The 14,816-nt window shown below is 48.5% G+C and overlaps 1 protein-coding gene across 1 annotated transcript in view; it reads left to right on the top strand.

Moving 5' to 3' along the window:
* Iqca1 (IQ motif containing with AAA domain 1) overlaps window positions 1–14,816 on the top strand; it is a 130,420-nt gene that overhangs the window by 63,744 nt on the left and 51,860 nt on the right. The window contains exons 9-11 of the mRNA XM_059278225.1: window positions 6,766–6,841; window positions 14,146–14,252; window positions 14,420–14,512. Of these exons, the coding sequence (XP_059134208.1) occupies window positions 6,766–6,841; window positions 14,146–14,252; window positions 14,420–14,512 (276 nt within the window). The remainder of the gene's footprint in view (window positions 1–6,765; window positions 6,842–14,145; window positions 14,253–14,419; window positions 14,513–14,816) is intronic.

The raw sequence follows: 14,816 nt of genomic DNA, 5'->3' as shown, positions 1-14,816 counted from the left end.
CTGGAAGAAAATTCTACAGTATTTGTCCAAAGACGTGATGTATTGGATGCTTAGAACAGCAGCCAAAGGAGAGTTACTCAATGAAGCTAAAGGCTCTTTATCAAAGAAAGAAATGCATTTCGGGGGGCAGCAGAAGCTCCCGCTGTATTTTACCCTCCACCGAGAAGACAGCTCGAGTAACCGCCAATTATGTCATTACTAATGGGAAGCCGGACCCTATTATGTCATGGGAATGTCTAGTGTTCTCTCTTTAAAGTCACCAGGATTAGATGTTTGCCAAACCAGTCTCACAATGGGTTTTGCCCTCAAGAACTTGATCTGTATTGTAGAAATGAAAACAGGCCTCCAGTTTTGCTTCTATGTCCGTGCCTCAGACACCTGTTGTATACGAAGCTGCGTGCCGGTTTCAGACAGAGCAGACAGCCTAGCTGAGATGGCACCCTTGCCTCGAGGGTGCCTCAGCCCAGAGCAGCGACAAGGACACTGACAGTCCATAATGTGTACGGAGAAAGAGGTTCCCATAAAAGGGAAAGCACCCCCTCCCCCTGCAGAACCCCATGCCTATTCCAGCCAAAGCGGTGTCCCAGTGGCCAACCTTGCCTCTGCCGCCCTGCCCTTAGGCCAAGTCCAGGTTCTATGCAGAGTTCAGCTCCGGGGCCTTCCAGGCTCTTCCTCTAGGCTTAACATTTTTATCTCTGCGTGTGTCCGTTGGAGCTCTCGATTTCCTCCCCTGCCCTCTCCTACACACACCCATGTGTCTGTGCCCGAGTGTTTCACACTAACTTGATGACCTTTCATTGTTCAGAATCTCACCTCTGCAGCTCAGAGTTCCCACCTGCATTTCCGTCTTTGGTTGTGGCTCTGTGGCTCTGCCTGTGCACCTTCCCCGAAATCCTCCTCCTCTTCCTCCCCTCCCCCTCCTCCTCCTGATCCTCTTCTTCCTCCTCCTCTTTCTCTTCTTCCCTCTCCTCCCCCTCCTCCTCCCCCTGCTTCTCTTCTTCCTCCTCCTTCCTCTGCCGCCTGCTACTGCTTATGCTCCTGCTCCTCTTCCTCCTCCTGAACCTTCTGATCCTGCTCCTCTCTCTTTCTTCTTCCTCCTCCTGCTCATGCTCTCCTTGCTCCTCCTTTGACTCCTCATCCTCATCCTCTTCTGTCTTCTCCTCTTCCTCTTCTCTGCCACCCATTGCTCTGTGGTCCTTGGTAGGGTAAACATTGCTGTAATTGACTGGGTTGTAGTTCCATAGCTGCTTGGGTTTGGTATGGTTGCTGTTGCAGGGTTTTCTTTCTTCCTCTCTGATAAGTTCAGGGACTGAGTCCTCAGGCATGGGCTTCTCACTGAGAACTCCACAAATAAAACCAAAAGAGCATTGCATCCCAACAGAGGCCCAAACTGCAGCACAGAAACACAAGAACCTGGGAAAAGCAAGGTAGCAGAAACACTCCAGAGGTCAGACTCCTTGGAAAACAAGCTGAGGTCAAGATGAAGCTGAATATCTCCTCCTCTGCCACCGGCTGTCAGAAACTCATTGAAATAGATGATGAATGAAAGCTTTGTACGTTCTATGAGAAGCGCACGGCCACAGAAGTAGCTGCTGAGGCTCTGGGTGAAGAGTGGAAGGGTTATGTGGTCTGAATCAGTGGTGGGAATGACAAACAGGGTTTTCCCATGAAGCCAGGCAATTGACACATGGCAGAGTACACCTGCTGTTGAGTGAGGGGCATTCTTGTTCTAGAGCAAGGAGAAATTGGGAGAGGAAGCGCAAGTCTGTTTGCAGATGCATTGAGGATGCCAGTCTGAGTGTTCTCAACTTGGTTATTGTAAAAGAGAGAGAGAGAGAGAGAGAGAGAGAGAGAGAGAGAGAGAGAGAGAGAGAGAGAGAAGGATATTCCTGGGCTGACAGACACTACTGTGCCTCACCCATTGGGACCTAAAAGAGCTAGCAGAATCAGAACGCTTTTTGATCTCTCCAAAAAAAGAGATGATGTCCATCAGTATGTTGTCAGAAAGTCCTAAACAAAGAAGATAAGAAGCCCAGGACCAAAGCATCCAAGATTCAGCATCTTGTTACTCGCTGAAGAAATATTGTGTTAAGATGGAGAGATGGCTCAGCGGTTAAGAGCACTGGCTGGTCTTCCAGAGGTCCTGAGTTCAATTCCCAGCAACCACATGGTGGCTCTCAACCATCTGTAATGAGATCTGGTGCCCTCTTCTGGTCTGCAGGCAGACATGCAGGCAGAACACTGTATGCATAATAAATAAATTAGAAAAGAAAAGCAAGGAGGAGGCTGCAGAACATGCTAAACTCTTGGCCAAGAGAACGAAGGAAGCCAAAGAAAATTGCCCAGAACGGATTGCCAAGAGACGCAGGCTCTCCTCACTGGGAGAAGTGTCTACTTCTAAGTCTGAGCCCAATCAAAAAATGAGTCTTTTGAGTAACAAATAAATAATCATACTTTGAAGAAAAAACAACCCAAACAGACTGAAATGGCTAAAATGCCAAAATGCACAACACTGACTAAAAACTGTCAGTGACTTCAAAGAAGACACAAATAGATGAAGGAATCAGGGAAGTGGATGAGAAAGTCAGAAGCCTGGATAAGAGATTCAGAGAGAAAACAAATGTTTAAAAGAAAGAGAGAGAGGCACAAACTGAACTTTTAGAAATGAAAACCTCAAAAAAAATCAAAACAAAAATATAATTCACAAAAGTACCATGAACGAAGTAGCTCAAGCTAAAGAGAGACTCTCCGGGATGGAGGTCAGGGCTCAGGACATACTGCTCTCCAACAGCAGTAAAGACACCCAAATGAAGCATGACCACAACTTGCAAGGCTCTGGAACCTGAGCTGGAGATCACAAGTAAGAATCCATGGTGTAGACGCTGAGATAAAAGTGAAAGGCTCCAGAACCCACATGAGAAAAGAAAGAAGAAGAAAAAAGCCAAGTGCAGTAGGAGGCAGAGACAGGAGGATCACTGGCCCTGCTGGCCAGCTAGTCTTGCCTAACCAGAGAGCTCCAGGCTCAGAGAGAGACTCTGTCTCAAAATGAAAAGCATCCAGTGTCAATCTATGGCCTCCACATGTGCACCTACACACACACACACACACACACACACACACACACACACACACACACACACACACATGCCTGCAAATAACACAGCTCTCAGTAGGAACTCCAAAAGCCAAGGAAAGAAATTAAAGCAGAGAGAAGAAGCCTACCAATGCAGAATCAATGTTGTGGAATGGTCCTAATCACCAAAAGCAGTCTGCAGAGTCAGTGGAATCCCACTCAAAATTCCACTGACATCCTCCACACAAACAGAAAAAAAATCCTAAAATCCACACAGAAGCACAAAAAAGTCCAAAGACCCAAAGTCGTCCTGAACAAAAAGAATATTGCTATATTTCTGGAGGCATCACAATAGCCAATTCAAACTATACCATAGAGCCACAGTAGCCAAGACAGCATGGTATGGCACAGACGGGCATGTAGAGCCATGGTACAGACAGACGAGAGGACCTGGAAGTACACCCATGGAGCTACAGTCACCTAATGTTTTACAAAGGAGCTAAAAACACACACTGGAGAAGTGTGTGGAGAAAAGACAGCCTCTTCCAGTAGTGCTAAGACTGGATACCACGGGCAGAATGGCTTTCACCAAGAAGACAAACAAGAGCTGGGCATCATAGTACAAGCCTTGAGGCAGAGGTGGGCAGATCTCTGTGAGTTCGAGGCCAGCCTGGTCTGCTTAGAGAGTTCCAAGCACCCAGAGCTACAAAGCGAGACCCTGTCTCAAAAAGACAAACAAAGGAAAAGACTACAAACAATAAGTGCTGGTGAAGTTGCTGGAGGAAAGGAACGCTTCTCACACTGCTAGTGGAGTATAAATCAGTGCAACCACTGTAGATATTAGTGGGATCCTCAAACACTGATTTCAAGAGAATTATCTAGCTACACCACCCTTAGGCATGCATCTGAAGGCTTCTAAGTCTCCTTACTACAGGCATCCCTGCACATCCATGTTCACTGAGGCACCCTTCACAGCAGCCAAGATAAGAAGGAACCTAAGGTGTCCATGGACACATGACTAGATAGAGAAAATGTGGTCCATATACAAATGGAGTTTTATTTAACCACAAATACCAATAGTGTGCCATTGGCAGGGAAACAGATGGAACAGGTCATCAAGCTAGACTTGAAAGATGAGTGTTGTGTGTTCTCTCTGATGTACGGAGATTAGATGTATGGGGCGGGGGGGGGGGTATTTGAATTAAGGGTCCAGAAGGAGGGGAAGGGAGAAGAAAAGAGTGATGGGAGTGTTTCTAAGAAAGTAAAATCACAGCCACACGAGGGAGGGTGAGGAGGGGAAGACGCTGGTGACATCATCGGTAAGAGTGTCGTCCTCTAATCGGACACAGATTGGACTTCTGCCCCTGGGCACCAGCTGTCTGTCACTGCTGCTGGTTTTGTTGGTTTTGACACTGCCCTGGCAGATTTCTTTGCTCATGCCAGGGTATCTCCATCCCAAGGGTAGGACAATGGCCAGCCTGAGCCAACGGTGCCATGGCTGGGCTTCTTAACCGATGAGTTTGACTTTAATATGAGATTGATCTGACCCAGCGGTCAGATTAGCTGCTTCTTCTTCCACTCTGAGTCCTGGTATTTCTGGGACCAAATCCTCTTCTGGCTGTGCAAGGCAGGTGGCTTCCTTGACTGCCTGACAAGCCATGGTCCCTGGACTCCTTCTGTAACCCCCAGGAGCACCCTGGGAATCTCCACGACAGCCTGTACCACTTGCTTCAGGCATCTCTCCTGGTGAGCAGGGACCTCCTGGCACCTGCAGCCTCACAAAAGCCTGTGGGAGGAGGGGTCCCACCTTGGCCAAGCAGAGCACAAGGCTCATCTGGGGCCAGAGACTGACTGGGGTCTAACTAGGTAGAGTGTGAGCGTTTCTTATGTGTGGGACCCTCTGAAATGTGGTCTTTGTGTCTGGCTTCCCTCGCTCACTGTATCCTTACAGCAGGTGTTGGCGCCTCATTCCTTCCCATGGGTAAAGGGCAGCATACTGTTTATTCATCTATGGACTGGACATGTATGTTCTACATTCTTCTTTCACCCAATAAGTGTTTACGGTATGCAGACATGCCAGCTCCAGGACTAAGGGGCATCCCACTATTTGTGATCCTCTGTCTGCTGGGAAGTGGAGGATGCTCACAAGGAAGGAAGGCTCCTGAGAGTGTAGACAAAATCCAGCCACTGCTGGGCTGTAAAGCTGGCTGTGGTGGATTCCTGGAAGAGAGAGACCTGAGTCCAAAATTATCAGAAAGCATTAGCAGCCAGAAAGAGGGGACCGAAGAAAGGAGGCAGGGGCAGGAAAGACCGTGCCACCGTATATACAAGACAGCATCCTCCTCCGTATGGATGCAGCAATGTCAGGAGCATGGAAGTGGCCTAGGGACCAGGGCTGGGAGGGCTGCATGCAGTCTGCTACAGGCTGGACTTTGTCCTATGCAGACAGGTCTGATGGGGAGCTTCAGGGCTGTGCGGGGCTTCAGTTGAAGGAAGTCTTCAAGTTGGTCAGATCTTGCCTGAGTCCTTTCTGGCAGGACAGAGAAGGAGGCACCAAATCAGACAATGTACAAGCAAGGGTCCTGTCAGATGGCTGAGACAAGAAAAGGGTAAGATCCCTGGAATCAGGGGAGGCAGAACAGATGTGGTTTGGTGCCCATCTGTCTATGGATGGTGAGGAGGAGGAGGAAATAGTGGGGGGATTAGAGGTCCAAAGGTCATGCAGTCTCCAGGGCGTGTGGACACACAGTGATTGGTACCACCCCAGAGCCCAACACTAGAGCCCCGAAAAGGAAGTGCTGTTCTCCAGTTCTCCAGTGTCCAGGGATTCACAGCATCCTGGTGAAGAGATTCTCATAACAACACACAGTCCCCTCCTCATGTAGGTGCTAAAAGTATTCAGGGAGCTCTAGAGACACCCCGTGGGCACAGCGACCAGCATGCTTCCTTTGGACCTTTTTGACAGTAACAAGAACCATGAAATTTGTCACCAGAAACTATTGATGTGGTAGAAACCCCAGCTGAGAGCCTGCAAGGCTGGTTCTCACAATCAGGGACAGAGGGGCTCAACGCCGAGCTATCGACCACGCAGATGGCAGATGGCAGTATCCTGTCTTGATGCACAGAATTGACAGGAGAAGCCAAGGGACACATATTTGGGCTCTCTGCAGTGGGGACTTGGAATCTGAGTTCTGCAGACCCCAACTCCATGGGGAAGCCAGTTCGTTCTGGGAAGGAAGAGCCTGTGGCTGGTTCCCAGGATCAAGGGACACGTGAGCAAGAGGAAGGAACAGCACGTGTCTCACAGAAGCCCAGAAATGGCAGGGGTGCAGGAAAGCCCAGGGTGGAGAGAAGCTCAAAGCCTAGCTATGGGGACATGGAGAAGGGATATAGACAGGGCCCAAGCTGAGTGTTCAGCCTTCAGACAGCACTGAGCAAGTCCTTACAAGGTAGGACCCAAACCAGGGATGGGCCTGTGGGAAAGCCACCGTGCAGAAAGTGCCTGGGCTGGCCATCCATGCCTCCAGTGCTGGTTGTGGCACTCCCTGCTCAGGTCACTAGCAGGGGGACTTCCTGGTGGGTGGGGCACAACCTCCAGTCCAGTCAACTACATCGTGTGTGCCTTTTGCTGTCTGGTCTTAACAGATAAAGTGCACCTTCAATTCACAAGAATATTACTTTGTTCTGAACAGGAAGAAGACGAGGAATGGAAAATGTCACCAAGCCTTTTCCTTCAACTGATGGAAGAAGGAAATAGCTTATACAAAGGTCAGTCCCGGAGAATGCCTGGTCCTCAGGGGTCACCCTGTCTGCCGAGTGTGCCCAAGCTCCAGTGGGTGGACAGGTCTTAAGTGCTCAGTCACGGAAGGCTGTGTTGCGTGAATCCAGCCAAAACCTGTCCCTCTCCTGCTGCTTATGCTTCCTAAAAACATAGAGTTGCCGTGGTGGCTGGTGTCCTAGTTTAAGAAATCAACCTGGGAAAGAAAGGACCTGTTTCAGCTTACCGTCCATCATGAAGGGAAGTCAGGACAGGCACTCAAGTCAAGAACCTGGAAACAGGAACTGAAGCAGAGACCACGTAGGAACGCTGCTTACTAGCTTGCTCCCTGTGGTTTGTTCACTCACTTTCTTACAGCACCACCTCAGGGGTGGCACAGCCCATAGATGCCTGGGCTCACCCACCCAATCAAGACAATGCGTCCACAGGCTTGGCTATACGCCAATATGATGGAAGCAATTTGGTTGGTTGGTTGGTTTTGGTTTTTTGCTTGGTTTTTCCAGATAGGGTTTCTCTGTGTAACCCTGGTTGTACTGGAACTCACTCTGTAGACCAGGTTGGCCTCAGACTCACAGAAATCCACCTGCCTCTGCCTCTTGAGTGCTGAGATTAAAGGCATGTGCCACCTGGCAATGGAGCCATTTTTTTAACTAAGACTCCCTCTTTTAAATGACTCTATCTTATGTAAATTTGGTAAAATAATAATCATCATCATCATCATCATCATCATCATCTAACCAGCACAATTAGGTTTTCATTGTCAATTTGACACAACCCAAAGTAGCCTAGGAAAGAGTCTCAAAGAATTATCTAGGTGAGGTCAGCCGGTGAGCATGTCTGTAGGGGACTGTCTTGATTGTGTTCATTGATGTGGGAAGACCCAGCCCACCATGGGTGGCACCATTCATTGGCTTGAGGCCCTGGACTATATGAGAGTAGAGAGGGCTAGCTGGGTGATGGCAGGAAGGCAGCTTGGGAGAGTCGTGTCTCCCTGCACTTGACCGTGGAGGTGATAAGACTAGCCAGCGGAGCCCCTGCCTTAGGTCCCTGCAGTGATGGACTGACTGTAGCCACATCAACCTTCCTTCCCTGCATTGTTTTTCTAGTCAGGGCATTTTTCACAGCAACAGAAATGAAACTAGGAAAATGGAGGTGGAAGACGCGCATGCAGGGCACAAACATTCTAGAACTTTCCCCAGTTGTGTGCTCCGCAGCTGACCGAGCTTTTGCTTAGGGGCATGAAGAAAGGTATTCCATCAAGGAAATGAATTCCATATGTACACATCTTAGTCCTTTCACACCAAGACACGTCTCGTTCTGAGGATCGTTTTGTCTGTGGCTCAACTCCAATAGCATGGCCAGAACCTAGCCGGGTGTGTGAGCATATGGGCTCTGCCCTCTCAGATATCCGTCGTAATTTACCAGGACTGTCATCCAGCTCCTTAGTTCCACTGCACCCTTGGGATAAATCCTAGCAGCAGATGATTGGCCAGTTTGACCCTGGTTCCTAGTACTGTTGTGGAAATCCCTGGGAAATGTAATAAGGATGTAAAGGGGAGATTTTTCAAATGTCAGTCAATCGTGAACCTTCTTCCCAACTTGAGTCTGATCTGGACAACATTGGGTCAGATAGATAGATAGATAGATAGATAGATAGATAGATAGATAGATAGATAGACAGATACGTATATACTTAATATTGATTCAAGGCATTCATCCCAGTAAATTAGGTTATATCCTTAACAACAATTTCACTATAGTTACAGGTTCACTATGCTAAATACATTCTAGCAGGTACCCTTCTACAGACCACTAGTGGCAGGGACATTCAGGGTGCTCTGGGGAAAGCCAGAGGTGCCCATGACACTGTTAGTATATGGTGCCTGAGTCCAAGAAGGAAGCCAAAGGAACCAACTAACATTTACCAAGTGCCCAAAACATGCAAAGACAGATGTTTTTTGTGCCCAAGTCATTCCATCTTCATAGGAAGCAGGCAACGAACACAGTCCTTGCCCTCGTCAGGAAGGACCATTGAGAATTCATCCAAACATTTACTTACAGTGGAGCAGAACAGTTGCCATCAAAAAACCTCCATCCACTCACATATTCGCTTAGCAAACCGTGCTGGATGCGATATTGATCTGGAGGTCCAAAAATGATGTCACCCATCCACCTGCCTGCAAGATGGGGAGGGACCAAGCTGAGTAGTTGTGAGTTTAGAATGAAAGCAGGCATGCTCCCTGAGCATTCAGGACCTTCAGGAATCCACTCTGCAAGTCCAGGCCTGACTGGGGTCCCACTGATGCGTGTGTGGGTGCGTGCGTGCGTGCGTGCGTGCGTGCGTGCGTGCGTGTGTGTGTGTGTGTGTGTGTGTGTGAACAAGAATGATAACTGGCAAGACAGTCACATCTTTTGGCCTTTTTACCCCCCTGTTTGTGCCGTGTGTTCGCTGTCTCCCACCAGCCTTCAGGATGGTTTCCACACTGAGGAGCCGAGGAATGCCATGTTCATTCTGTCCCGCACCCTCCCCTGGGAGCCCTCCATGTCTTTGCAACCGTCATAGGCCCTCCCTGATCTCTCTCTGCTCACTGCCAGCCACACTCTCGTCTCCTCTTCTCTCCCTCACTTTGGTGGCATCATCATCCAAGATGTCCTCAGCAGGAAGGACTTCCAGGTGTGAGGGGCTGTGTGCACATATTTACCCTCAGAATTTGGAAGGCCTGACTCCCCCTTCCCCTCTCATACAAGTGTGCAGAGAGGAGGAGGGCAGAGGAAGACATATTGGGGGAGGAAATCCTCCCTTGTCACACCAGGCTCTCAGAAACTCTGAACATCCTAAGGAACCGAGGGGCGCCCAACGCAGGCCTGAGAGAGCAATACATTTACCAGCTGAAGGAGCTCCAGAGACCACATCTTCAGCCTTACTGACATCTCTCTTCCCTTAGCATGCCCGGAACACTCTCACAGCAGCTGTGTGCTGTCTTCTCTCCTTGCTCACAATGCTTGTCCCCCCAGGCCTTGCGCCAGGAAAAGCCCCTCTGGGGGCCTCGGCAGAATAGTGGTCTCCTCCCCACCTGCACCCACCTTGTCTCTTTGTACTCAGCTCAGATGCCAAGCAATGGGTATGTGCTTCACACACACACACACACACACACAGAGACACACACACACACACACAGAGACACACACACAGACACACACACACACACACACATACACACACACACACACACACACACACACACACACACACACACACACACACCTGCAGTGGGACCCAAGTCCCAGAGGACAAGATCTGTCACCTAGTTGCTCTGGAAGCAAGGCCTTGGTCTGAGACTCATCAACTCGGCTGCATCATAATTAACACAGAACTGACTTCCTTCATGAGTAAATGAACACAGAAATGAATTCATCAGACTGTGTGAGCCAGAGGCAGATGGCGCAAGAGTTTCATTTTCACGGTCTTTTAACACTTGTGAGCACCATGTAAGTGCTTCTTTTTTGACAAAAAGCAAAAATGAATTTGGGGGAAGATTTGGCATTCCCATGGGAAGCCAGATCTTGCAACCTCCAGCATCCTGCCTTCACCACCACCTATTGGGCATAGCCTGTTTCCAGGAAATCCACGAAGTAGGGAGAAGCCGCAAAGTGTCTTCTAGTTGGAGGCTTTGACTGTCATCTTCCATCTTCAGTAACTTAAATAGAAATCTCTTCATCTTAGATTCCTTTTCATTAAAACCAAAGGTTTGCCTTCTCAAATAACGCATTAGCATTTTAATCGCTAAGATTAAGCCCCCCTGCCCCTCCTCACCGAACCGCCCTCCTCTTCCCCTCCATGTGAAAGGGCTCTGGCCGGCTTTTCACAGTCCGGGGATAAAAAGCTCTTTCTGGCTGCAGGAGAGCGAGGCAACAAGTACCCTCTGAGGGTCCCAAAGAGCTTCCTGCATTTACAAACGCCCATGAAATTCCTAAAGGGATTGAAAAGTGCCCTGTGCAAAAGTGTCATGAGAAAGCAACATTTCGAAGGAAAAAAAATCAGCCCATTGAGACCTTGTGGAGGGGAGATCAGAGGCCTCCTTGTGAGGAGCTGTGTTACAAAGCATAGCTGGGACTCCAGCGTGTGGATGTGTTCTTGCGACTGTGGCAGCAATGCTCGGGCCGTTGCTACCTCCCTGTTAAGTATTCCGTGCTCCTTCTACGACAGAACGTCTTGTTCTCAGAGTCTGGGGAGCCTCTCTAGCGATGCGCCGAGAAGTGGGTCCCTGTAAATAGCGAAGCGACTCTGCTCTCTGATGTCTTAATGTAGGAGGGAAACTTGCGGCGGCTGAAAACTTACCAGTCCTGCAAGGCGGAGACATGTCAGGTAGTTAGCAAAAGTAAACGGCACTTTGTAACACACTGAAGCTCTTTTTGCTATTGTCGGGGGGAGGGGGAAACATAAAGGTTTGTTTGTTTTTTTTTTTTTAACACAGAGAAAGAAGCCAGTGAGCCAGGCATGGCAGGGAATACCCATAATCCTGTCATAAAATAGGAGACCTCTAGGTCAAGGCCAGTTGGACTATATAGTGAGACCCTGTCTCAAAAAAGGAAGCATCTGTCAGCCCTACATTTAGACTATTCTAGATGTTAGAATAATGTGTATTTCGGGAAATGAGCTTATTAAGAATATTTTTATTTATTCTTTGGCAATTTTAATATATGTATACAATGTATTTTGATCATATCCATCGCCAGCTCGCCTCTCCTACTCTCCCTAAACCCCCGTCAGGATGTCCCCTCCAACCTTCACGTTCTTTCTTTTTATTTCCCCTCAAGATTTACAGCATTCAATTAGTGCTTCCCACACATACATGGTGGGGGACCATCCACCAGAGCATGGGTTTCCACAGCAGTAGTACCCCCACAAAATGACACCCCACCAAAGCAGCCATCAACTGCCAATAGCTCCTTAGCTGGGGTAGGGATTAATGAGCCCCTTCCCCACCCGTGTTGAAATGCTGACTGGCTTCATCTTGTGCAGCTCATGTGCCAGTAAACACAGCTGCTGTGAGGTCATGGGTGCCATGGCCGTGCCACATCTGGAAGCCAGCATTTCATGGCTCTCCTCCCCATCTTCCTGCTCTTACATTCTTTCCTCTCCTTTTCCCATAACCTTCGCTGCGCCTGGGTAGGACTGACACAGTTACCCTGCTGAGGGCTGAGCAACTGCCCATTTCAGACAGAAGCTTCTCTGACCAGGGTGAAGGCTAGCACTAATCTATGGGTATAGACATAAATATTTAGAAGGCGGTCTGACAACATGTCCGTTTATCAAGACAACAGTAGCGGGTTCTGCATTATGGTCTGTGACTTCCACAGCCATGGGTTTTGACCAGGTTTACAGTTCCAGGCGTGAATTCCTTCCTGTTGCGCAGGCCTCAAATCCAATCAGAAAGTGATTGGTTGTCCCACAACAGTTAATGCCACTGCTGCACCAGTGGGCAGGCACATCTTGCCTTGCAGCTTGCAAGGTCCAGCTGTGGGTGAGACCACATATGACTTTTCTTCCCTGTGGGAGCCCATTTGCAGGTTCCTAGTGGCTTTATCCAGCAGGTCCACATAGAGAGGATGATTGGACCACAGGTCTGAGTGCAGGTGTCCGAGATGCTCTGCACTTGGCTGTGCTGGGGTGGGGTCTTTTGCTCCACTCCTTGGCATTCCTGTAAATACCCTAGGGCAGAGACAGTCGGGGCCCATTGGAATAGGTTCCAGGCCCTCTTGGGGCTATCCTTTATTTTCTATCTTTATCTTCGCCTCTAATTCTTCTGTCTAATATGTCCTGCTGCTCCTACTCAAGAGTACTCTGGGGAAATGTGGGGGTGGGGTGGGTAGCCCCCCAGCAATGGCATAGCACCTTCTAGCACTATGTAAGCTAGACAGTATGGAGGAAGCTTCCTGATCAACTCTAGCTTCATTTCTGTATATCTTTAGCAATAAAGTCTTCCCATATGGTTTTGATGGGCAACCAAAAATATTTGCCATAGCCTGGGTTGCTTTCAGGAGTCTCTGGAGGTTCATTGACCAACAGCTTCTTATAAGAAACTATCCCACACCCGACACTGGGATTTTCATTTTATAAAATATGTCTTCTGATAGAAGCATTGTCTACCCATGCAAGGTACCCCCTTTTTCCAGGCTTATCCCCTGCCAGACCAGATAATGACATACCTTGAAATTCAGCCCCAACTCTTTCATTACCTTCAAACTAGAGTCCCTCCAGTGGTACTTTTCATCCACCAGAGTGGGGAGCACCCTGACATCTGTCCTGTGCTCTGGACCCAGTCATTAAGACACTTCTCATGCAGCTGCCCTGTCTAGGGGAGGACACATGGAAGAATTGGGTCTATGAAAAATGTACCAGTATGAAATCTGTTTTTTCTCTGTTTCTTGCAAGTCCACATCCTGCATTTTCAAGCCCTGGTCTCACCTCTGACATCACCCACAGGCTTACCCATAGATCGTGGTGGTGTAGCATATGGTGTGGTAAAGTGGGGATTGTGATACACTCACCCGGCCCAACTCACATCTTTCTCAGGCAGGACGTAGGTGAGGTGAGTGAGGATCCCTGATAGACTTTGTTGGAGTCTATCCAGGCTCTGCTCCAGCTAACATCTGCTGACCTCAGAGCTTGTCTAGGAAATAAAGGGGCCCACCTCACTTCTGCATGGTGACATCAATTAATGTGGACCCACCTCACTGGTGCATGGTGACATCCATTAAAGTAGGCCTACCTCACTGGTGCATGGTGACATCCATTAAGGTGGACCCACCTCACTGGTGCATGGTGACATCCATTGCTTTTCCATAAGTGACCACATGGCCACGGGGTTAATGTCTATAGCTTGCAGACCTGGCCCACACTTTAGACACTAGACCTTTGTGTCCATGTCTCCCTGAAGCTATCCTGTCCCAAGGGCTCTTGCCTCAGGCCTCCCAAAATGGTGCATCACAATCCCTGATCTAGACAATTCCTCAGACCTCTCCTCAGCAGATTCTAGGCTGTGTTAAATTGACAAAACCAACTACTCCCATATCTTTACTTCATGTTTCCACATTCCATTTTTCTCTCCTTTTTTAGAACATTATATGGCAGGTCTATGAACCCTCTCATTCTCTGGCTTCTCTATTCAAACTTCCTTTCTAGAAACCGGACAGACTCATGTGTGTTGAGATTACAATAACAGCCCTCATTAATCTAGATGTTGAACTTATTTTTTTTCATTTCCTTTTTCTCTGTCCTTGTGGAACACAGACACATGGATGAATAAAGATGAATCTTGGAATTTCCCTCAGGACTATGACCCAGAAATGATAAAGGAGGAGAAACGGAAGGAATTGGAGTTTGAGATAAGAGTTCAGGTATGCCTACACTTGCCTCCAGCAGAAAAAAAAAAAAGCCATTTGCTGCCACGATTACACTTTTTACAATTTCCAAATCGGTAAGCAATCCAAGAATTTACCCCAAGGAGACACAAGGCATGTGAAGTCACCTGAAAGCGGTGTATGTACTTTGCATTTTCTCCTAGGTTGATGAGTTGATGAGACAAGAGCTGAGAAACCTTAAACTGGCTGTGAACAAAGAGATAGAACACCCGGCCAGGGGAAAGAAAGGGAAGAAGGTGGGTATTAAACACGCATGGGCAGCAGAGTCGGCCATGGACAGCAGGGCCTGCTGGGTAGCTGGTTGTACCCAAGATGCCCCACATCAAGCATGGTGGTTTGAATAAGAATGGCCCCCATAGGCTCATATACTTGAATACTTGGTGATCAAGGAGTAGTGCTGCTTGGGAAGGATTAGGAGGTGTGGCCTTGTTGGAGAAAGTATATCACTAGGGGAGTGGGATTTGAGGTTTCAGAAGGCCACCCAAGCCCAGTGGCTCTCTCTTCTCCTGCTGCCTGTGGATCTGGATGTAGAACTTTCAG

This window comes from Peromyscus eremicus, chromosome 13 (assembly GCF_949786415.1).
Source record: "Peromyscus eremicus chromosome 13, PerEre_H2_v1, whole genome shotgun sequence".
Taxonomy (NCBI): Eukaryota; Metazoa; Chordata; class Mammalia; order Rodentia; family Cricetidae; genus Peromyscus; species Peromyscus eremicus.
The sequence above is the reverse complement of the archived record's forward strand: the minus strand, read 5'-3'. Positions and strand labels throughout refer to the sequence as shown.